This window comes from Pseudoliparis swirei, chromosome 23 (genome assembly GCF_029220125.1).
Source record: "Pseudoliparis swirei isolate HS2019 ecotype Mariana Trench chromosome 23, NWPU_hadal_v1, whole genome shotgun sequence".
Lineage (NCBI taxonomy): Eukaryota > Metazoa > Chordata > Actinopteri > Perciformes > Liparidae > Pseudoliparis > Pseudoliparis swirei.
This window is the reverse complement of record NC_079410.1, coordinates 21692248-21714786: the sequence shown is the minus strand read 5'-3', so window position 1 is coordinate 21714786 and position 22539 is coordinate 21692248. Positions and strand designations below refer to the sequence as shown.

Sequence of the window (22539 nt, the reverse complement as noted above, 5' to 3'; positions counted from 1 at the left end):
CATCCCGCGCATCTGCTGTTCGATTGTGATTATTGTTTTATTGTGTATATATATATATATATATATATATATATATATATATAATGATGCAATAATGTATGTGTTAACGTCCCCATAACAGGCTCCATATGAGATATTTAAGAGGGAGACTATTTATTGTTTGAGTTGCTTTATTCCTTTCTTGTTTTATTATTATTATGTACATGCTTTGCTTATATGCTTTTCATACTCCGCGAGCTCGTTCCACATTATTGTTTAATCATTTATGGATCACTTTAGAACATTTTCCATTCCTTTTTCCCACGGTTATCTCCTCTTAGAGTCACTTTAGTGTCCTTATTGTTCAAGAATAAAGACCCCACGCAGCAGAGCGAATATAGAAGGATGTGTAATATGATAACCAGAATCAATAACACGTCAAGTCGCTCCCACCCAGCCTCGTGCTCCTCTCTGCTCTCGTGGTTTATATTCCGGGATGTTCCGCGGGAACAAGTCCAGGTCAGCGGACCTGTCGGCGGCCGCTTGATCGGACGACAAGAGGTCTGCAGCTCAGTATCGGATTTTTTTTTTATAGCAAGACCTTTTAATATCTCTCTTTCTTTCTCTTTCTTTCCACACCCTCCCCATTCTTCTCCTCTTTTTCTTCTTCTTCTTCTTGCAGTTCTTAGGAGCTTCCTGGAGGCCGCTTCCTTTCGACAACACATCAACAAATAAGAGGAAATCTTCCGGTGAGTTTTATTCTCATATATATTCTTTATTCATAAGGCGATCGCTTTATGTAATGTGAGAAAGAGAAAGAGGTTGCTTCATGTCTGTTTCTTATGTCGTAATATTTAAATTCAAACCTTTCGATGAGGTGAAAGACAATAGTTATTTTCAAATGGAAAGGAAATTGTATTTATTTGTTTTACTGTTGAATACATATATATATATATATATATATATAACTTAATATTTAATTCCTGTCTCCACCGTCATGTTTCGTAGGCCAATCCTACTTGTTCCCTTCATATTTGTATTATAATCACTCTTGCGTAAACAATTCCACGCCATGCCGCGTATAGAGCGCGGATGGATACGGTGGTGGTTCGGCTCCATTATGGATTCACTCCAGTTATTTCCATTAAATAATCGACCGAATCTGCAGAAAAATGCATGCAGCCGAACGAATGCATGAAAAATGCGCGCGTGTGTGTGTGTGTGTGTGTGTGTGTGTGTGTGTGTGTGTGTGTGTGTGTGTGTGTGTGTGTGTAGTATCCTGTAATGACACGTGCGTATAACTCAGCGGCCAGAATGACCGCAGCGGGGTCCCGTCATCATGTCATAATCATATATCAGCCAGTTATTAAATATTGTGACCCCTTCTTCTTCTTCTTCTTCTTCTTCTTCTTCTTCTTCTTCTTCTTCTTCTTCTTCTTCTTCTTCTTCAACACATTAGTTTATGCATATGTATCATACACAACAAAAAAAAGTATTTAAAATCGAATAGCATGGAGGAAATTCCTGAGTGTCATCCTCCGTGGCCTACACATGTCCCGAGGGGAGGAAGGAAGGGGGAGGGAGGGAGGGGAGGAGGGGTGAGGAGACAGAAGGAGAAAAAAAAGAAGAAGAAGAAAACAAAACGAGAAAAAAGAGGATTTCCATAGCCAGAGAGTTTCAGTGGTGAAACCCAATATCCGTGACTCGATCCGAAACACGGAGCCGCCGATGCGCGTCTGCCATCCGAGGAGGAGAACACAAACACGGGAGGAGCGGCGTGAGGAGAACCCGCTCTGCTCCCTCCGCACGGGGAGGGTTCCGATTAATCATGACGAGGTGTTTTCTCTTCTTCCTTTTTAAAAACCAAACAAAGAAGGAAAAAGAAAAGAGTAGAATACAAGTTGCAGTCGGACACATTTCAGGCGCCCACCACTTCCTCCTACACGCGGAGCTCATCCTCCCCTCCCAGCAGCCCGCAGCCAATGCTATCTGCTCCTAAAGTTGGGCTGTTTACACACGCGCGCGCACGCGCACACACACGCTGCCACGGGTGCGAGAAAACTCGTAAATCTTACGTAGCTATAAACAACAGGGGAAGCGTCCTGCTTAATACACATAGAGGAGAGAGAGGGAGGGAGGGAGTTGAAAGGTGTGTGTATGTGTGTGTGCGTGTGTGTGTAGGGGTGTTATAGTAAGGTGTCAACCTGCTTTCATGTTTTTTTGGTATTCTCTTTATTTTATTTTCATTTCCTTCTGTTTCTTTTTGTTGTGTGATCTTGCTGATGCCCCCCCCCCCCCTGTGTGGTTACTGGTAACAAAACACATTAGCTACAGTTTCTGCAAGGGTGCTCTGCAAAATATAATAATGATGATGATGATGGTAAGATGAAGATGTAATATTCCTGAGGAAATATGGAAGAGGGAGTGGAGACGTGTCTCCTCGTGTCACCAACAAACAGGTGCACTGCAGCAGCGTTATCCTCAAGAGGAGAGCGGGACATCTAATCTGAGTGTGTGTGTGTGTGTGTGTGTGCGTGTGTGCGTGCATGAACATGCATCAGAAATATGAGTCAGAAGAATTAGCCATAGAGTCAACAGCTGTGCAGTGGATGGTGTTTATGATGCTTTATATATATATATATATATATATATATACTTTATTCATCATTTTGTATTTCTGCTTACTTTTCTTTCTTTTGTTTTGGGGGGGGGGGGGGGGTCACGTGTCATTGTGAGCCATAGTGGTTTGGTTTTGAGCTTCTATGCTAACCTGATGCTATCTGTGTCACGTGTTCACCCGGACCCTCCCGGGCCATTACCGATGCCGGTAAATCGGCTCCAGTTACCGGGGCGTGTTTGGTTCCTATCAGAAATGGAAGTGGAGTTCCATAAAGTTGAAAACAAGTTATTATTGTTGTTGTTGTTGTTGTTTACCATTAGGCTACAAGTTAGGCCCTTATGTGTGTGTACTGTATAGTGCCCCCCAACCCCCCTCAGCCGGTGTAATTAGCATAACACCTGTGCGTGACGCGGCGGGTTCAACGGCGTCCGGGACTCAACCGCCGTAATCTTCCTCCGTTACCCGGCGGCGCGTTGTCAACAGACGTGTAACCGGGAACGGGGGACCACTTTTACCGGGGGGGGGGCTACACCGGCACGAGAGCCGCTAACAGGCCCGACGGGGGTCGACACCGCTGGCAGGGCCGTGTGGAATAAAGCCTCCCGGGGAGGGGAGGAGGAGGGGGGGGGGGAGAGAGACCGGTGCGGAGCGGGAGCCACACACCCGAAAAAAAGAGAGGAAGACCCGGGGGGAAAAAAGAAGAAGAAGGGCGCTCAACCAAACCCTCAAAGAAATGGGTTGACCCCCGCGCCGCGGCCCGGTTCCTCCGAGGCGGTCTGACCGAGCCGCGGCCATTGTTAGCAGCCAGCGGCGGTGCAGGCAGCGGCGGTGCTGGGGCGGAGGGTGGAGGGGGGTGGGGGAGGGGGGGGGAGCACGAGCAGGCAGCAGGCTCCCGGTAAGCTCGTTCAGCTCGCGCGCTAGCTTGCCCGCCTTGTAGCCCCCCCGTAGTAGCGCGTGCAGAGGCGATACGCCGGAGCCCACGTCCACTCTGCCCCGCGCGGACTCCCCCGGGTCTCGAGCCCGGTCCTCCTGCTCGGAGTTGGCCGTTTATGCCACACGGTGTCCGGCTTCGCCGCCCACGCGCAGCCCGGTCCCCGGTCCCCCGCCGCCGCCGTTGGCTCCAGGAGGCGGTGTCGTGGTGGTGGTGGTCGCGAGCGGTGTAGTCGCGAGGCAGCACCGGAGGAGCAGCGGGCTCGCGGGGAGACGAAGAAGAAGGATACGAAGAAGAAGAGGAGGAAGAGGAGGACGAGAGGAGAGAGAGAGAGAAACGGGAGAGAGAAAGACCGCGAGCGGATTCGTTATCTATTTAATTATTTATTGCTGTTATTGATTGCCCGCGCGAGCGACCGCGCGTGCGGACCTCTCATCTGCGATGCGGTGTTGCCGGGTCCGCGGCGGACTGGACCGGGACCGCCGGCGCTAGACGAGGTAAGGAGCTCACCCACCGGGCGCTGCTGCTGCTGCATGCGCGAGCCCGTTAACGACACCGGCAGACACCGGAGGGTCCGTGATTTATGGCCCGTACGACTTCCATCCGGTTCAAGAAGAGTTCACTATGCTCTAAGCCGCCGTAACCCCCCCTCCCCCTCTCCTTCTCTGGCCTTCCATCTCTGTCCCCCTCTTTTCTTCTTCTTCTTCACCGTCTCCTTTTCTTCTTCTTCACTCTCCTCTTCCTCACTTTATTTACAAAGAAACGGCCGAACATTATTTATTTATTCATCATATATCTACTTCTCCCTTTCTAAACCCCACACGAGCCTCTGTTATTATTACTATTTGTATTATTATTATTATTATTATTATTATTATTATTATTATTATTATTATTATTATTATGTGACTTATTATTCCACGCGTGCATGTTTGTTGATTCCAGCCCATATGGAGGCCGTGAACGCGGCAACAATAGCTCCGGTCATGGCCAACCTGCTATTATTTGTTTGTGTGCGCGCGCGTTTGTGTGAGTGTGTGTGCATGCGTGCGCGTGTGTGTTAATGGGATAAGGAATACGTGGATATAGTCCACGTCCCTGCCTGTATTGCTCCTCTCACGGCCGGCGCCATTTGTAATTTTATATCCCGGGATAAAAACACAGACACTGGACACCACTCGCCGACCCCTCCATCTCCATCTCCATCTCTCTCTCTCTCCACCCCCCCCCCTCTCTCCCTGTGTTTTTAGTGCGCGTGGCCGTTCCTCTGTCAGTGTAAGTGGATTATTCGGGGAGGCGTCTAGTACCTGGTGATTGCATTACGCTGCGAGGGGGCAGAGACATTACGTGTCCCGTGTAATGGCGAAACAGCGATATGATTTAATAACATATTCCTCCTACACTCACTGCCACGGCCTCTCTCTCTCTCTCTCTCTCTCTCTCTCTCTCTCTCTCTCTCTCTCTCTCCCCTCCTCCTCCCCCTCCCTCTCTCCTTGGGACTATTCCTCAGAGTAAATAATTAGGATTCCAGCTTGTCTCCTGGAAAGATGAATGGCTGACATGTGTGACATGCTGAGAGCTGGAGAAGGGCCGGAGTGTCTAGTCACCGAACAAACAATAATAGAGTCTACATTTTAATACAACTAAAACACATCATACGGGCTATGTATATTTATATTTTAGCCCAGACATTCACATCTGAACATACGGACGTATTTAATTGTTTTCATTGCCTCTCGTTGTATCATACTCTCGTTTATGTAGCCTATCTACAGGCCTCGTGCGTCGCGTGTGTTTAAACCACACAATCATAAAGTGTGGAGCCTTACAGCTGCACCGGAAATAACTTTACATTTATTTTGGAGTTTGTTGTTGTTTTGGAGTAGTGAAGGCGACACAATTAATGAGCGTTTTAGTGTCATGTTTTTTCCTATACATTATATATATATATATATATATATATATATATATATTTAAATCTATATACATGTATATATATACATATATATATACAGCAATATATAAAATTCTCTATAAGCTTGCATATATATGTATATACATATATATTTATATATATATTTATATTTATATATATATATACATGCAAGTTTTTACAAATATATGTAGAAATAAAATATATATATAATGAAATATGTTTTATTTATACTTGTTTACATAAGCTTGTAATAAGTATATTTATTTACTTATTACAACAACATTTTTATATGTGTATATATATATATGTATATATATATATATTGTTGATAGTATTGTTGAATAGGCTCGGTGGCCCCCGGTGTAGTGGCGGTAACATGTCGGTCGTTAGCTGCAGCGCTGCAGGCCGCTGGGTCCGGGTCCCTTGGTCCGGGTCCCTTGGTCCGGGCCGGGTCCCTGGGTCCGGGCCGGGTCCCTGGGCCCTCGCGCCCGACCAGCCGGCCCTCTCGCGGGCCCACCTCCCTTGGCGGTAGAGTGAGAGTGCGGGGCTCTCTCGGCCCTACTGGAGCTTCTTCCCAGGGTTCCGTCTTGTGGTTCCGTCTCTCTTCATGGCCTCTTTCAGGCAAATATTATCATTATTTATTTATTTACATTCCTCTTTTAGACGTAGTCATGCAGCTTATTAACCAGATAGAATAGTCTGGATTTCCTTTAACGCCTCCACACACAAAAAACTAAAAGAATATATATATTAAATATTCCCGAGATCCTCTTCTTGTTGTTGTTCTTCTTCTTCTTTTTCTTCAAACTTTCACGTTGCGAATCGGGAGGAACATTAATACCTTTATTCTTTTATATATTATTGTTAATCGTAATAACTTAAGCAATAATCAGCTATTTTCCCTCTGACCTGTGAAAAAGAAAATGTACCGTGACGCGAGAGAGAGAGAGAGAGAGAGAGAGAGAGAGGGAGAGAGAGAGAGAGAGAGAGAGAGAGAGAGAGAGAGAGAGAGAGAGAGAGAGACATCCACTGCCGCCATTACGCCACAACACGTCACGTGCGGCTGGAATAACAGCAGACATGGCGGGGTAGAGCTTTATTATGAACAATAACAATAATAATAATAATAATAATAATAAAGTATCAAATAGTAGAAACCGTCATGGAAATACATTCTCTGTATATTATTTATTCGTTGTTCAAATTGCTAAAATAATGTGTTCATATATTATATAATAACAACTAATTCATCACCACTTATTAATAATTCAATTCTGTCAATTGGATTTTTTGGGACACATATATAAATATATATATATTATAACAATAATGCTACTTATAATGATGATAATAATAATGCTAATATTGATTTCATCTGAATAGAGGCCACTATTTTGTAGAAATTCAACACCGGCTAATGAGTGTGTGTGTGTGTGTGCGCACACTGTTTGCCCTCCTGATGCCTTCCTCCACCAGAGCATCTGCAGGCTGTGCACTGGGAGGAGGGTGAGGGGTTAATGTGTGTGTGTGGGGGGGGGTGAGGAAAGAAAAGCAGTGGTTTCTATTCATGTCATGGCGCCTTTCACGGGAGGAAGATGGATTTATCTCTCTGGTCTCTCCGCTCTGCCTCTCCTAACCTCTCAGGTCAGATCGCAGGAGGCCGCTGGAGAGACGCCGTCACGTGACCCCCCCCCCCCTCCCCACCCCCCCCTCGTGACAAATGGTCTTCCGGCAGCAGCTCTCAGCACGCGACCACGCCGCCACCACCTCCACCACCTCCACCTCTCTCAGCGATGCAGAAGACAACCTACTACGACAACTCCTCTGCGCTCTTCGGTGGCTACTCCTCCTACCAGGGGGCGGCGGCGGCGGCGGGCGCCAACGGCTTCGGGGGCTACGATGCGCCGGTCCCGGTGTCCCACCACCAGCCGGCCTTCCAGCCGGCGGCCCACCTGGACGTGGACTCGTACCAGCGCTCGGCGTGCTCGCTGCAGTCGCTGGGGACTAGTGGCGGCGGCGGCGGCGGACACCACCAGCAGCTCGCCAAGAACAAGGAGCTGAACGGCAGCTGCATGCGGCCCGGCCTGCCCCCCGAGCACTGCCCGGTGTCCCCTCCGCTGCCCCCCGGCAACAGCGGCGCCCAGCAGCCGGGGGGCGGGGCCTCGTCCTCCTCCGTCTCCGCCTCCAAAGCCGGCCCCAACAAGTCGTCCTCCGCGTCGTCCTCCGCCTCGTCCTCCGTGTCGTCGTCGTCCTCCTCGCTGCCGCCCAACCCCGCCGTGGCCAAGCACATCTTCCCGTGGATGAAGGAGTGTCGACAGGCCATCAAGCAGAAGAACGGCTCGCCCAGCAACACCTCCGGCAACGGTGTGTTACACTCAAACATGTCCGCTCCTCTTTCTCTTCTCCTCTCCTTCTATTTCTTCCTTCCTCATTAGCGCCTTCACCTCCTTCCTCCCTATTATCCTCCCATCACCACGTCCGTCTCTCCTCACCTCTCTTATCAACATCCCCCCCTCTCAGAGCTCCGGATCCCCCCCCCCCCCCGGAGGATTTAAAAGGTTTTCTCAAGACTGTTATGGCGAGACGCAAAAAAAAACAGGTTTCCACAGGCAGCACTGGTGGAGACGACTGGTCAGACTGGTAATCACGGTCTGCTGGTCCAAGGTCATCTTTAAGGCTCTTATATCGGCGTGTGAGCACAGGAGCTGACATATGAATCCATTCAGAAAAAAGTTTTTAAAATAGGCAGTGAGGAGTAAGAGAGGTCAAAGGTCAGAGGCCTGGCCGTCTCCATGCACGACCTCTAGGGACGCTCAGGTGAACGAGTAAAGACCGTGAAGAGAATTTTATAATTTGGTTCGGCTAATCGAGAGTCAGGACCCAGGATGCTACTAGCGTAGCTTAGCATAAAGCTAGCCGGGTTCCGAAGTGAGAACTTCGTTTTTAGGGAGAAAAAGGCAAAAATGAGAGAGGTCAACAATACAAGTAGGACATTTTTAAAACACCTCCCTTCATACAGTTACTTTCCCCCGCCTCCTTCCTCTCGCTCCTCCACCTCCTCTTCCTCCTCTCCTTCTTCTAAAGCCACAGCAAGAGAGGAAGATATTAAAAAAAGGGGTTACATTTAAATGCTATGAATACGATAACAGATGAATGACAAGCAGACATCTGACATGGTAGATATTAGTGAGAGTGTGTGTGTGTGTGTGATGAATTTGAATATCATCTGCATGTGTGATAACGGGCGGAGGAAGCGGCCATTGAGGCAGACAGATTGGTGGTTATCAACGGGCTGGAATACGTTCCGCCGTAATGAATATGAGTCTGATCTTCAGACGGCGCTCCGCCGGCCGAGGGGAGATTACAATGTTTATTGATGGGAATTTGAAACCATCGTTTTTTTTGTTGAGAATGTCAGCGCTCGGCGAGGCGGGCGATGCTCGTCTCTCCGTCTCCGTGAGTGTCGACTGTTCACACTGTGGAGAGGGAGAGAGCGACGGCATGAGGGATGGATGTCAGCCAGAACTTATGTAAATATACATCGAGAAATATATATCTCTTTTTTTTTTCATCTGATAACTTTTTCTCTTTTTATTACTCTTTGCTTTTGTCCTTTTTTAAATGTATTCATTTGTTTACATTCATTATTCATATATATATATAACTACATACGTATATATTATTTATATATACATTTATTTATATTTATATATATATATATAAATACATATATATTATTTATATATATTTATTCATATATATATAACTACATATATATATTATTTATGCATATTTATTTATATATATAAATATAATTACATATATATTATTTATATATAAATATAATTACATATATAATATATTTATATATATATATAACTACATATATATTATTTATATTTATGTATATATATATATAAATATATATCTATAACTACATAGATATTATATATATATATTTCTTTATATATATATAAATATAACTATGTATATACTGTATTATCTATATATTTAGATATATATATATATATTTATAGAGTCAACCTATGTAAATAAATACATTTTAAAAAAAGGACAAAGGTGAGGGTAATATACAGAGGAAAAAAAAGTTGTTACATGGAAGAAAAAAATAATTCTAATCTTTGAGATAAAAGAGTATTAACGAGATAAAATGTAGAAGAAAAACACAAGTTTAATGTCCCCAATGAGCTTTTTTTAAGCCCCTCGGTACTGGTGGGATCAAAATACATGACTATGTTTTATATGTATATTAATGTCCGTAACCCTCCTTGAGGTCTTTGCACTCGCCCCGCTGTAACGACGTGGTGTGAGGAGGTTTAACCTCAAAGTTAAAGCCAGAACTTTCTCAATCTGAAACTTTATTCTCAGAGAATACTTTTTCTTTACGAATATCTCACTTATAATCTTGTTGGATGTTTGAGGTTTAATCTTGTGGGTTTATTCCCTCCACCATGCTTTGTAGCTTTCTACACGGCCCAACACGCAGAACTAACCACGTTATAAACCCCACTTTATTCCTAAAAGATCAAAATCTAACTAATTATTACCAACGCTTCCACTTTGACCTCCTTTACATCCGTGTAGCTAGAGCTAACGCATAACAAATCCATGGAGGCTTCATGATCGGGTTATTTTGAGAGAATTTAGTTTGTGTCACGCTGAAAGGAATTTCTATTATTATCATTATTAGTATTTCTATTATTCTATCCGATGGAGATCATATCATAAACACCAGTAGCATGGAACCAAAGCTGAACATCACAACCCTCAGAGTCGTGTTGCATTATGTTTTCATGAGGTGTACCTAATAAACTGGCAATTTAGTTAAGTCTAAACTCTTTTTACTGACAGGCCCTCAGAAGACTTAAAAATAATAATAATAAGACTCTTGAAAGGACTTTCAAGAGTCTTATGAACACCCACATGTGTTCATAAGACTCTATAAGCATTATTAGTGTTATCATGTAAACATTTATTATTATAATATAAGACCTTTATGATCACTTATGAAGTCAACACTTGCTCATAATAACTTTACATTGAGTTAATTTAACTGTCCCAGTCATTGTTAACGCATACTAATGTTTATAAGCAGCTTATAAAGGTGTTATTACCCATTACGTGACCTTAAATCTACCTTTCCTTCCTTACTGTGAGAGTAAGCAGCCGGCGTGTGACGGGTCTTTAAAGGCCTCTTATCTCCCGGCTGCTTTTCATCCAAACTCGCTCCGACTGATAAGAGTCCAGTTGAGGCTCGGCAGCTTTTTGTTTCGGCTCGCGAAAAAACCCCTAAATGACGTTTCTTTGAAACGGTTCTCAAGCCACGTGCTCGTGATCTAGAACGCCGCTCCGAGTTAGCCGGCTAGCGCGAGCCTGACTCACGGAGTGAGCCCCGCCTCCTCGCGCTGCAGCGGCCTCCGGGTATCGGTGGTCTTTCCAGCCCAGATGCAATTTGGCCGCCCCCCCCCTCGGCCCTCCGTCACTTAATAACCGCCACTGTTATGAAGTGTTGACGACTAATATCGGGGGATGATTCCCGCGGACCCCCCTCTGCTTTATTAAGAAGCCGAACGCGTTCAATTCATTTCCTCCGGCGAGCAGCCGCCGTGTTGGTTCTCTCTTCCTGCGGCTCCCTGCATCCATGACATCATCGCTCTGCTGCTTCGGCCTCGGTTCAGTTTCTACCTCACAGGAACATGACGGTTCTTCAGAGTGATGCCATAGAAGAACCAGGGTTCTCTAAAGAACCATTTCCTTAAATAGTTCTTCAAAGAACCTATAAAGGTGTCTCAAAGAACCTTAAAAAAATGGGTCTTTAAGGATCCATTTCTGGTTCCACGAAGAACCTTTCAAACCAGGGTTCTCCAAAGAACCATTTCCTTAAGTAGTTATTCAAAGAACCTATAAAGGTGTCTCAAAGAACATAAAAAAATGGTTCTTTAAGGAACTATGTTTGGTTCCACAAAGAACCTTTCAAACTAGGGTTATTTAGAGAACCATTTCCTGAAAGAGTTCTTTAAAGAATCAATGAAGGTGTCTCAAAGAACCTTCAAAAAAGGGTTTTTTAAGGCACCATTTCTGGTTCCACAAAGAACCTTATTAACCAGGGTTCTTTAAAGAACCATTTCCTTAAAGAGTTCTTCAAAGAACCTATAAAAGAGTCTCACTTCTGGTTCCACAAAGAATCTTTCAAGCCAGGGTTCTTTCGAGAACCATTTCTTTAAAGAGTTCTTCAAAGAACCTATAATGTTGCCTGAAACAAAAAAGAGTGGTTCTCCAGTAAGTGATGGTTCTTCGTAGAACCACACGTCCTTTTAAAGAACCGCGTGAGAACCCCGGTGTTTCCGCGTGAGGTCCAGAGACGCCCTAACCTCTCGTCTCCTGCAGCGTCGGGCGGCGGCGAGAGCGGCAGCGGCGGCGAGAAGAGTCCGACCGGCGGCTCGTCGGCGTCGTCTAAGCGCGCCCGCACGGCGTACACCAGCGCCCAGCTGGTGGAGCTGGAGAAGGAGTTCCACTTCAACCGCTACCTGTGCCGGCCGCGCCGCGTGGAGATGGCCAACCTGCTCAACCTGTCGGAGCGCCAGATCAAGATCTGGTTCCAGAACCGCCGCATGAAGTACAAGAAGGACCAGAAGGCCAAGGGCCTGAGCTCCAGCTCCGGGGGCCCGTCGCCCGCCGGCTCGCCGGCCCTCGGCATGCAGTCGTCCGCCGGCTTCCTCAGCTCCATGCACCCCCTGGGAGGGGCGGGCTACGACGTGCCGTCGCCGCCGTCCTTCGGCAAGCCCCACCAGTCCTACTCCATGGCCGCCGCCTACAGCGGCGCGCCCATGAAGGCCTGCCCGGCCCAGCAGAAGTACGGCGGCCCCGACCCGGACTACGGCGACCCGCACCCCCACCACGGCCTGGTGCAGGGCAACAACGCCGGCTACGGGGCCCCCGGCAACATGCAGGCCAGTCCGGTCTACGGGGGCGGCGGCGGCGGCGGCGGCGGCAGCTACGCGGAGCCCATGACCGGATCGGGGCCGTCCATTTACGGGCTGAACCACCTGGGCCCCACGCCGCCCCACCACCAGGACATGGACTACAGCGGGGCGGGGCCGATGGCGGGCGCCAACCAGCACCACGTGGTGGGCGGGGGGGCCCCCCCGGGGCCCTGCGACCCCCCCACGCACCCCACGTACACCGAGCTGTCGGCACACCACAACTCCACTCAGGGCAGAATCCAGGAGGCACCCAAGCTCACGCACCTGTAGCAGGTCAGGAACAACAACAACAATGACAACAACAACAACAACGACGACGACGACGACGTAGTGAAGACGACACACAGACTCACTAACAGACCCACTGACACTCGGCAGGAGACAGACGGGGGGCGGAGCCACGGAGGGGCGTTGTCCCGCCTCCGCCCCCCCCCCCCCCCGGGCGACACACTGTCCCTTTAACGCGCAGCTAGCTAACGAACACGACGCGCTCGCGCCGCTAGAGGAGCGAGAACACGAGTCCGGGAAACACTTCCGAGTATTTTTTTTAAAGCCGGGACCAAACTTACGTCTTCGAACGGGGGAAATTATTTTCTCTCACACACACACACACACACAGGAGCCTTTTTTTTAGAGCGGTTTACACACTCGTGGGGCGTCCCGGGAGCATGTTGTAGGGAGGAGAGGAAGAAGAAGTGTACAGTCAATTGTCCCCCCCCCCCCCCCCTCCGGGGGACCATAACTGTCAGCGGTGGGAGACATCGGGCGGCTGTCGAGGCCCACCGGGGGTCCGGGGGCGTTTAGTGGATTATCCACCGCAGTCAATCAGGAAAACACAACGTGGACGATTTCATTTCAGTTCTCGAGAAACAGAAAGAAAATCTGAAATCTCGTGTTTAAAGTGACACGGCAAAAAAATACTAAAAAATAACTCATTGCAGAAGCTGCAGCTCAGCGATCAGCGTTGAGGGTGGAGCCAGAGTGTTGAGATTATTACAATCTTAAAAAAGAATATTTAAAAAAGACAGACACCAAAAAAAATGTAAAAAGCACTGCACGGTCTCCTCCCACCGGACCGGACTGACCCGCTGTCTCCCGTCTGTGGCAGCAGCACACGGCTTCTGAAGGAGCCCCCCCCCCCCTCACGTACACACACACACACACACACACATCCCCCTTCAATCTAAACAGGGTTTTGAGAAGCTACGAGCTCAGAGCTCCAATGCTAAGCTAAGCTAGCTTCCTGTTAGCGTGGACGCAGCAACGCGGGAGAGAGACGTTCAATGTTCTTGTTTTTTAGCACATCATCGACACAGGGTAAATAATAAGAGTGGAGAACACTATTTATTTATGTTTGGGTGAGTTATCGCCCCCCCCCCCCTCCCTCTCTCTCTCGCTCCCTCTCTCCATCACTTTGGCGAACACCAATGGAGAAGTTGTCCTCCCTTTTTTTTATATTGTTTTGTTTTGTTCTCACACATCGTGACTTTTAACGTGGATACAGGGTATATATTTGAACAAAGATGCATGTCCCGGAGATGTGAGCGGATGTGTGTCGCGCTTCTTTTAAAAATAAAGAAAGAAGACAAAAACAATCTGGGTTTATTTGATGGAACGGTCAAATAAACCTCCGGGTTCTCTTCTTTCTTTTCTTTATGAACAAAGTGCAGATCTCCACACAGAGCGGTCGCATCCGGGCGTCATTGTTGCACAGTTTACATTTTGATGGTTAAAAGGTTAAAAAATAATTGATAATAATGATAATAATGAGATCTTATTTTGAAGACAGAAGGCCCTCCAATCAAAGCGTCTTTCGCCAATGTGTGTTCAAGTGAACATTCATATATACATATTTATTTGTTATAGCCAGTTTAAAAAAGGAAAAAAAAGACTTTCCGTTTTGTATTATTATTATTTATCCTTCATGTATTTATACCGAGAAAAAATACTGTACTTTTTTAGTATTTACCTGTTATGAAAGAAAAAAAAAACCTTGTGTTTCTTCTTGTCCATTGTACTGACATTTTTTTTGTTTTGTTCTTGTACTTTAGGAGACGCGTAGTTTTTATGTTCCTATAATGACCTGTGTACATACATGTCTGGGCTTAAAGGCAAGTCTGAAACATTTAGATAAACTACTAGCTGGGAAAAAAAGAACGAGTCTTTTCTTTTTTGGAGACGAAAAACAACTTGTTTCTTTATCCTTTGTAGCTCCTCCTTTCTTTCATTGTTGAGAGAGTTGTCTGTCGAGCAATTCTTTAATAAAATGTTATGTTATTCAGAGATATCTTTCGGCTTGTCGATGATTCGGCGTCAGCGGTGTTGACGTGGGGTAACCACGGCAACGTGCAACCACCTTTCTGTTCTTTGGAAAACTAAACACTCCATGAAAACAACCGGGATCGGAAATAAGATCAACTTTGAAAGTAAATCCGGTTCTGCGGTTACTGGCCCTTTAAAATCAGCTGACCTCAAGGATAGGAAGCCCCGCCCCCTCCGGTTTAACGTGGTTGCTTAACCCCCCCCCCCCCCCACACACACACCTTAAGCATGGCGTTGCTTCTTAGGACACGCCCCCTAAGGACACGCCCCTTTTGAAGCCGTGAGTGACATGTGGATAAATATATATGTTCTGGTTTGGTGTGAAAGTAATCTGGGTTGGTTCTTCTTCTTCTTCTTCTTTTTCTTTTTCTTTTTCTTCTTCTTCTCATTCTTCTTCTCTTTCTTCTTCTTCTTCTTCTTTTTGTTCTTCTTCTTGTTCTCCTTTTTCTTCTTGTTCTCATTCTTCTTCTTCTTCTTCTTCTTTTTGTTCTTCTTCTTGTTCTCCTTCTTCTTCTGGTTCTTTTTCTTCTTCTTCTTCTTCTCCTCCTCCTCCTCCTTCTTCTCTGCGTGATGTCAAAGAGCATATACACCCAGCTGTTTTATTTGTTTCATTATTTATTTGACTTTCTTTTTACTGTTCATGTGTTCATTGTAGTTGTTCTCTCTCTGGGGTCAGAATAGTTTGACCTCTTTCAACCCGTAGGCACCCAAGAGACACGTCATCTTAAAGGGACAGCCCCCCCCCCCCTCTCTCTCTCACCAAAACAACAACCACAGCATACATTATTCCTTTTACCCATGGTGCCTTTCATCAGTCTCGTTTGTTTCTGTGTGACGTGGCATGTTGTTTCTTTGGCTGTGTCAGCACTCTGCGAGATGAGAGCGGAACCATCTTTCTATTTTATTTTGGGGTGTACTGTCCCTTTAACGTTTCTCTCTTTCAGCCTCTGCTCTCTTTTCCCTTCTTACGTCTTTTTTCTTCTTCTTGTTCACACGCAGTCTGCTCCTGCATGTCTCGTGATGTTGTTTATGACACACGAGAAAAGCCCTGAGCCTATAGTCACGTGGTCTCCCCCCCCACTCCCTCTACACCTCTCTCACTCTCGCACGCGCTCGCGCTGAGAGGCCTGAGAGCCGGGCATAAAACTTGGGACATAAATCAGGCTCCCGTAAATAATGGCCGCACTTCCCTTTACATCTGCGTTGGACTAACAGACAATAAAAACACCAATAAGCAGAGATTGGATCTAATTTATTGCCTCGTAAAAACAGGCGGAGGGCTTCGCGGCAACGCACGGCTCTTACTATGGAACCGGCTCGCTCACGGCCAGGTGCACGCGCACTGATCTGGAGTCAGCCGCTTTTTAAGCAGGGGATCCCCCCCCCCCCCCCCCCAGACGAGAACAGATGTCTTTTTTTCTTGCAGATAACAAGATAATAATAATAATAATAAATATTATTATACATAAGCTGCATGCCAATAGAAAAATCCTGGACATTTAAAACAATTTAAATATTTTACTTGTTTTACACAAAATCTCAGCTATCAATATGAAGTGGACTAATTATAGTTTAAATTAGATTAAATCAAACCGCTAAAGGTACCGGTGTGGTTATAATGGTTGTTTAATCCTAAAATAAGAAAATTGCCAAATGTAATAAAAGTCACAAGTCCCCAAAATCCAGTCGACCAATCCACGCGTCCCGCGGGACGAGGAGCCTCTGTCCGGCGGCACAACTTCCAATAGACTCGTCGGTAACTTACCACAGAAAAACAATATATATATATATATATATATATATATATATATATATATATATATATAACTATCTATATATATTTCGAAAGTAACCCAAAGCAGTCGATGAAGAGCATGACTCGGAGCTGCGGTGCTCTGTGACGTCGGCCTCATCGCCTGCGCTTTATATGGCTGCGTTGTGTTCAATGGCCCCTGCACTCCCACGCGCATTTCTTCTACACCCCCCCCCCCCTCCCCTCTCTCTTTCAGTGAACCCAAATGGCATAAAGAAACGAGAGGGAACGAGTTAAACAGACCCCTTTTGTTTGTTTTACTCCATTTGTATCTTGAGTGCTTTTATTATTATTTGTAATAATTTTCTTTTCATATATCCCTCCAACCGATAACATTTGGCCCCGCGTGACGTTTATATAAATACATATATATGGGAGATCATTTTGGCCGCGCGTAAAGTCTGAGAACAACCACTAAAAACACGGGGAGTAATGGCTCTAAAGAGAGAGAGAGAGAGAGGGGGGGGGGGTCAGAGGACCGGAGGGCTGCTTGTTATTTAGGGAGAGCAGAGGGGGCCGCTGTCAGCCTCTTTGCAGGGAGCGAAAGATTGATCACCTCACATCGGCTCCACACTCTGCGCGCGCCCTCCCCAAAACACGACGCGCGCCTCCCCGCGCAGCGCGAGGAGCAACATAACAATAATAACAATATTATTAATAATAATAATAATCATAATAACGAAAAAGATCAACACGTGCGTCCTGTTGAGCCCGAAAGCCGCTCAGCTCTCTCTCTCTCCCTCTCTCTCTTTTTCTTTCCTCATATTGCCTTCATCATATTGCTGTTGTTGTGTTATTTGTTTTATGATTTTAGTATTTCTTCCTTTGGTGTGTGTTCGAGCTGCAGGAGCGACCTCGCTGTGAACTCTCTCTCTCCCTCTCTTTCTCTCGCTCTCTCTCCCTCTCTCTCTCACTCTGCGTAAACACACCGGACATTTTTAACACCTTCATCCCACCAGAGAGAGGGAGAGAAAGAGAAAGAGAGAGAGAGAGAGAAGGGACTATTTTAGTGGCTATATATTATTTACACAACAATTTAGGGTTCCATCTCTCACGCGCATGCGCTCCTGCAACTATGATAACAAAATAATAATAATAATAATATTAATAATAATAACAACAATAATAATACTAATAATAATAAAGAAACATGATCCAATGACAAAACAAAAATAAAGCACACTCACACCAACAGGCTTCTGCTCCCCGTTCAACCTAAAGGTCTCTCTCTCTCTCTGCTCATCTTCACCTTCATCATCCTCTCCTCCTCCTCCTCGAGCTTGCAGCGCCATCTAAAACTGAAACCCTCTTTCAAGTTGTAGTTTTTCTTTCTCTCTGTTCCCCCTCTCCCAGGGTCTATACGTTGTTTTGTTTTTTGTTGGACTCTTGTCACACTTTATAAGATTAATGAGCTGCGGGCTGTAACCGGTGATTTGTGCCGTTGTCTGAGGAGCCATATTGTAGACGGGCCCGGTCAGCCGGTCCACGCGGAGCCGTCACCGCATCACCCAGAGGCGCGCGAGGGAAACATGTCGGGGAGATGCTCTATTGTGTGTGTGTGTGTGTGTGTGTATAAAGCACCGGGTCCACGGGATGCGCCGAACCCCGCCGCCCACGCGGCACACATGGCGACCGGGGCCCGCCCCCCCCCCCCCCCCCGTAAGGCGAAACAATAGTGATGCCACAGCATTTGGCGGAGGAGAAAGAGAAGAGGAAGAAAAAAAACATAATAATAATGCTGCTTCCCACTGCCACCAGGGCCCCGGGACCCCCCCCCCCTCTCTTCTCCCCCCCCCCTACCGCGATTGGCTGTTTCGCGTCACGTGACCAGGAATTGGCTGCAATTTCGCCCCACAGTTCTTCCGTTTCTTCTGCCCGCTGGTCCCCATACGCGAGTAATATCACCAATATACACAATTATTATCGGGACGCCGCGTGTGCGCCGCTGCGGTCGGGGAGCCTGTAAATGCTCGTGCTCGTGCGCGTTTTCTTTTTTTTCTTTCTTCCCCTCTCCTCAAGAAGCCATATTGTTTTTTTTGTTTTGTTGTGTGCGTGCGCGAGCGTGCGCGTTTGTCTGTTGTGTGTGTGTGTTTTTTCTCGTTTTTTTTTTCTTCCTTCAAATATTTCGGGGGAACGGATTGTTTTGGGGGGTCTCGCCGTTTTTGAGGTCGGAGCCGGTGTGACGGAGCGATGAATTTTGAATTCGAGAGGGAGATCGGTTTTATCAACAGCCAGCCGTCCCTCGCGGAGTGCCTGACGTCCTTCCCAGCCGTCCTGGAGTCATTTCAAACTTCATCAATCAAGGAGTCGACAGTAATTCCGCCTCCCTTCGAGCACACCATCCCCAGCCTCAGCCCCTGCGCAGCCAGCCAGCCGAGACCGGCAGCCAGGAGCCAGCAGCACCGGAGGACCTCCGTCGCCAATGGCTTCCAGACGCACCACCGAGGCGCCCAGCAGCCGTGCCCGGGCGGCCAGCCACCGGCCCCGGCCGGCCCGCTGGCCCACGAGTTCCCCTGGATGAAGGAGAAGAAGTCCTCCAAGAAGAGCCCGAAGCCCGGCGGCGGCGGCTTCAGCGGCGGCTGCTGCGTCATCTCCACCGCCTCATCCTCCCTGTCGCCGACCGCCTCCGGCTACATGTCGGCGGGCATCGAGTCACCCACAGGTCGGTATGCAGGGAACAGCATGGCGCCGCGAGTGTGTGTGTGTGGAGTGTGTGTAGTGTATGTGTGTGTGTGCAGCACAGTGCTTTCATTTTCGGTGCATGTGCATCATTTCACTCCATCATTCATACAGCATGGATTTGAGAAGCATTGTCGTTTTCTCCTTCAGTGTGTGTGTCAGAGTGTGTGTGTGTGTGTGTGTGTGTGTGTGTGTGTGTGTGTGTGTAGTGCTGTGTCAACACGGTGGCCATATCTAGACCACTGCATTATGCTGCAGTGCTTCTGTCTCTCTCATCACGCATGTAAACGCATGTGCACGTCTTATTTCTGTTGGATTCAGCTTCACGCTGAGCGCGTGCGCGCCTCTCACACGCACGAGCCTCCCGCTTCACTCTGCACCACAATGATATATATATATATATATATATATATATATATAAATAATGTGTGCATATATATATATGCACACATTTCCCCAAATGCATATCGTCCACATTAATAAGACGCACAGAGGTGGAGGATACCCCCCCCCCCCCCCTCCATGCTGCAGCACGGTTCATTCTGGGCTTCCAGTTATTACATATTCATAACACAACTGAGACGGTGGCCATGTTGGATGGGGAAACATAACGGCGAGGCAGAGACACAATGTGTTGGGGTGGTGGTGGTGGTGGTGGGGGGGGGGGGGGGGGTTACAGGCTACACATCCTATACACGAGGATACAGGCTGCACACGATCATGATCTCCATGGGCTTTAGATTATTTAGGTCTGATACAACTGCCCCCCCCGCCCACCTCTTATTTCTCGCCCATCCAAACACAAAATCCCACCTCGTTAATTGTAATGCAGTTTTTCTTTTCTCTCTCTCTCTCTCCTCGCGTTCCTTCTTTTTCTCGCCCAATTTCCTGCTTCTTATTTTCTTTCTCCTGATCTCATTCCACCCCCCCCTCCCCTCCCCTCCTCCACCACTCCCACAAAAAAAAGGAACAGAAGAAATCACTGGTCGTGATTTGTCTGTAGTTATGTTCCCGCCACTTCGGTTTCACGTGGACATCCTCACGTTTCCGGTCTGTCCGGTGATTTATTAATTTTCCCTCTCTCTCTCTCTCTCTCTCTTTGCACTCCAGCTGCTTAGCAGAGGAGAGGAAGCCCTCCATGACGTTATGATCATCTGTCTTTAGCCTCTCTTGCTTTATTATATATATATATATATATATATATATATATATATATATATATATATATATATATTTACCAGCCAACAAAGTGGTCCAGTATCACACTTTATGGCTCTTGGCTGCTGTGGGAGGAGGATTCTTTTATTTCTTATTTTTTTTATTGGAATTTCTTTCTGTGTTTTATTATTATTATTTTTTATTACAGACAAAAGAGCCGGGGGTGGGGGGGGGGGGGGTGGGGGGTTGCTCCTCGGGGCTGGAGAAGCTTATTTCTTGGCTGGAAAACCTCGCGCGCAATAAAATAAAAATAAATACGCAGAGCTTTTCCTTTATTTTTTTTACAAGGCCTTAAACGAAATATAAAATTTAAATACTACACAAATGAGAATAGCTTTTAAAGGATCACACTCCATAAAATCCTCCATGTGTAATCCATCTCTCCATTTTTCATTATTTTTATTTTATCTGTCCTCTGTGCTCTGCAGACCCGAGCCAGGCGGGTGTGGACGGCGGAGGCGCCGGGTCCCGCCGGCTGCGCACCGCCTACACCAACACGCAGCTGCTGGAGCTGGAGAAGGAGTTCCACTTCAACAAGTACTTGTGCCGGCCCCGGAGGGTGGAGATAGCCGCCCTCCTGGACCTCACCGAGCGGCAGGTCAAAGTCTGGTTCCAGAACCGGCGGATGAAGCACAAGCGCCAGACGACGCACCACCGGGACGGCGGAGGCCACGAATCCGGCGAGTTCGAGCCGCTCGAGGGCGCCGACGCCTCGTCCCCGTACTCCAGTCAGCCGCTGGAAGCGCCCGGCACCGGGGAGGAGGAGGAGGAGACGGCGGCGGCGTCGGACAGCGAGGCCGGGAGCTGCAATCCATCTTCGGCCGCCTACGCGCATGACAGCGGGGACAATGCACAGCCCACGCCGGAGGAAGGAGGCTGGCCGAGCCGAGCCGCACGCCCCCCGCAGCCGGCGGTATCGGGCCCCTCCGACGCGGCGGACCTCCCGGGTCTCATGCAGCTCGTGGAGGCCGAGGGAGGCTCGTTCTCCGAGCACCGGGACTCGTCGGTCTCCTCGGCGGAGTCCTGCGCTCCCGCCGCGGCCTCCTCCTCCTCCTCCTCTTCCTCCTTGGCGCTGCCGGACCTCGCGTTCTTCGCCGGGGACGCGTGCCTGTCGCCCAGCCTGCAGAGCTCCCTGGACAGCCCGGTGGATTTCTCCGAGGAGGACTTTGACCTGTTCACGAGCACGCTGTGCAACATCGACCTGCAGCACCTCAACTTCTGAGGAACACACACTCACACACACACACACACACACACACACACACACACACACACACACACACACACACACACACACACACACACACACACACACACACACACACACGCACACACACACCACGGAGCGGACGGGCGCGAGGACACTCGGCAACATTCCTGAGACATTGCTGAATGAAAATTATGTTTTTAAAAACATTTTTAAATCTATTTTTTCGTCTTCTTGGTGGTTTTATTTGAACGTTAGTTTCAGAGAGATGCGCTTCATTCTAAAAGAGGATTTCCCCCGCTCTTTTTTTTCTTTTCCACGATCAAAACTTTGTGGATCTTTTTCTTCCTCTTGTTCAGGTATTTATTGCCTTTTTCTTTTTCTTTTCTTGGTCAATAACCCTTACGCGTGGATTTATTTCATCTAGTGCAGCTTCATGGATTTTTAATAACTTCTCAGGAACTGTTCACGGAGTCGATGTGGACTGAAGAATGAATGATTCTCTGAACCAGAGAGAAGTCCTGCTGATGACCGACTTTTAGACCCTAGTTTATTTATTCAGATTCTTTAATAGTGAAAATCCAAATTATTTATTGTACATATATTTTCATAGTGGAATAATAATAATAATAAAAACACACAAACATTTAAGATGTGGCCTATGTCGTTTTGTTTTATGAATTCAAGGGATGCTGAAGAAATTATATTTAATAATAATGTGGATACGTGCAGCGTTTATATTTTTCTGGACTTCAAACTCATAATTCAATCCAATTTTTTAAAACCCTAAATATATTACAAAGGGAATATTTAACAGCATATTACCAAAC

General features: G+C 47.1%; 2 protein-coding genes across 4 annotated transcripts in view; both read left to right on the top strand.

Moving 5' to 3' along the window:
* hoxb3a (homeobox B3a) overlaps nt 1-14757 on the top strand; it is an 84618-nt gene extending 69861 nt beyond the window's left edge. For 2 of the 3 annotated variants that reach the window (XR_008830761.1, XR_008830760.1), the window contains exons 3-4: nt 662-728; nt 7111-7130. Coding sequence is in view for 1 of the 3 variants with exons in the window: in XM_056408121.1 (XP_056264096.1) it covers nt 7260-7830; nt 11875-12740 (1437 nt within the window). In the remaining 2 variants the exon portion in view is untranslated. Of the gene's footprint in view, nt 1-661; nt 729-3697; nt 4028-7110; nt 7831-11874 lie in introns of those variants that run through there. The other variant, XM_056408121.1, reaches the window with a different exon arrangement.
* Nucleotides 14758-18795: 4038 nt separating this feature from the next.
* On the top strand, nt 18796-21772 carry hoxb2a (homeobox B2a). The gene is given in 3 exon segments (XM_056407207.1): nt 18796-19271; nt 20931-20967; nt 20969-21772. Coding segments are annotated over 3 exon segments (1269 nt in total). The 3' UTR covers nt 21725-21772.
* Nucleotides 21773-22539: the final 767 nt, after the last annotated feature.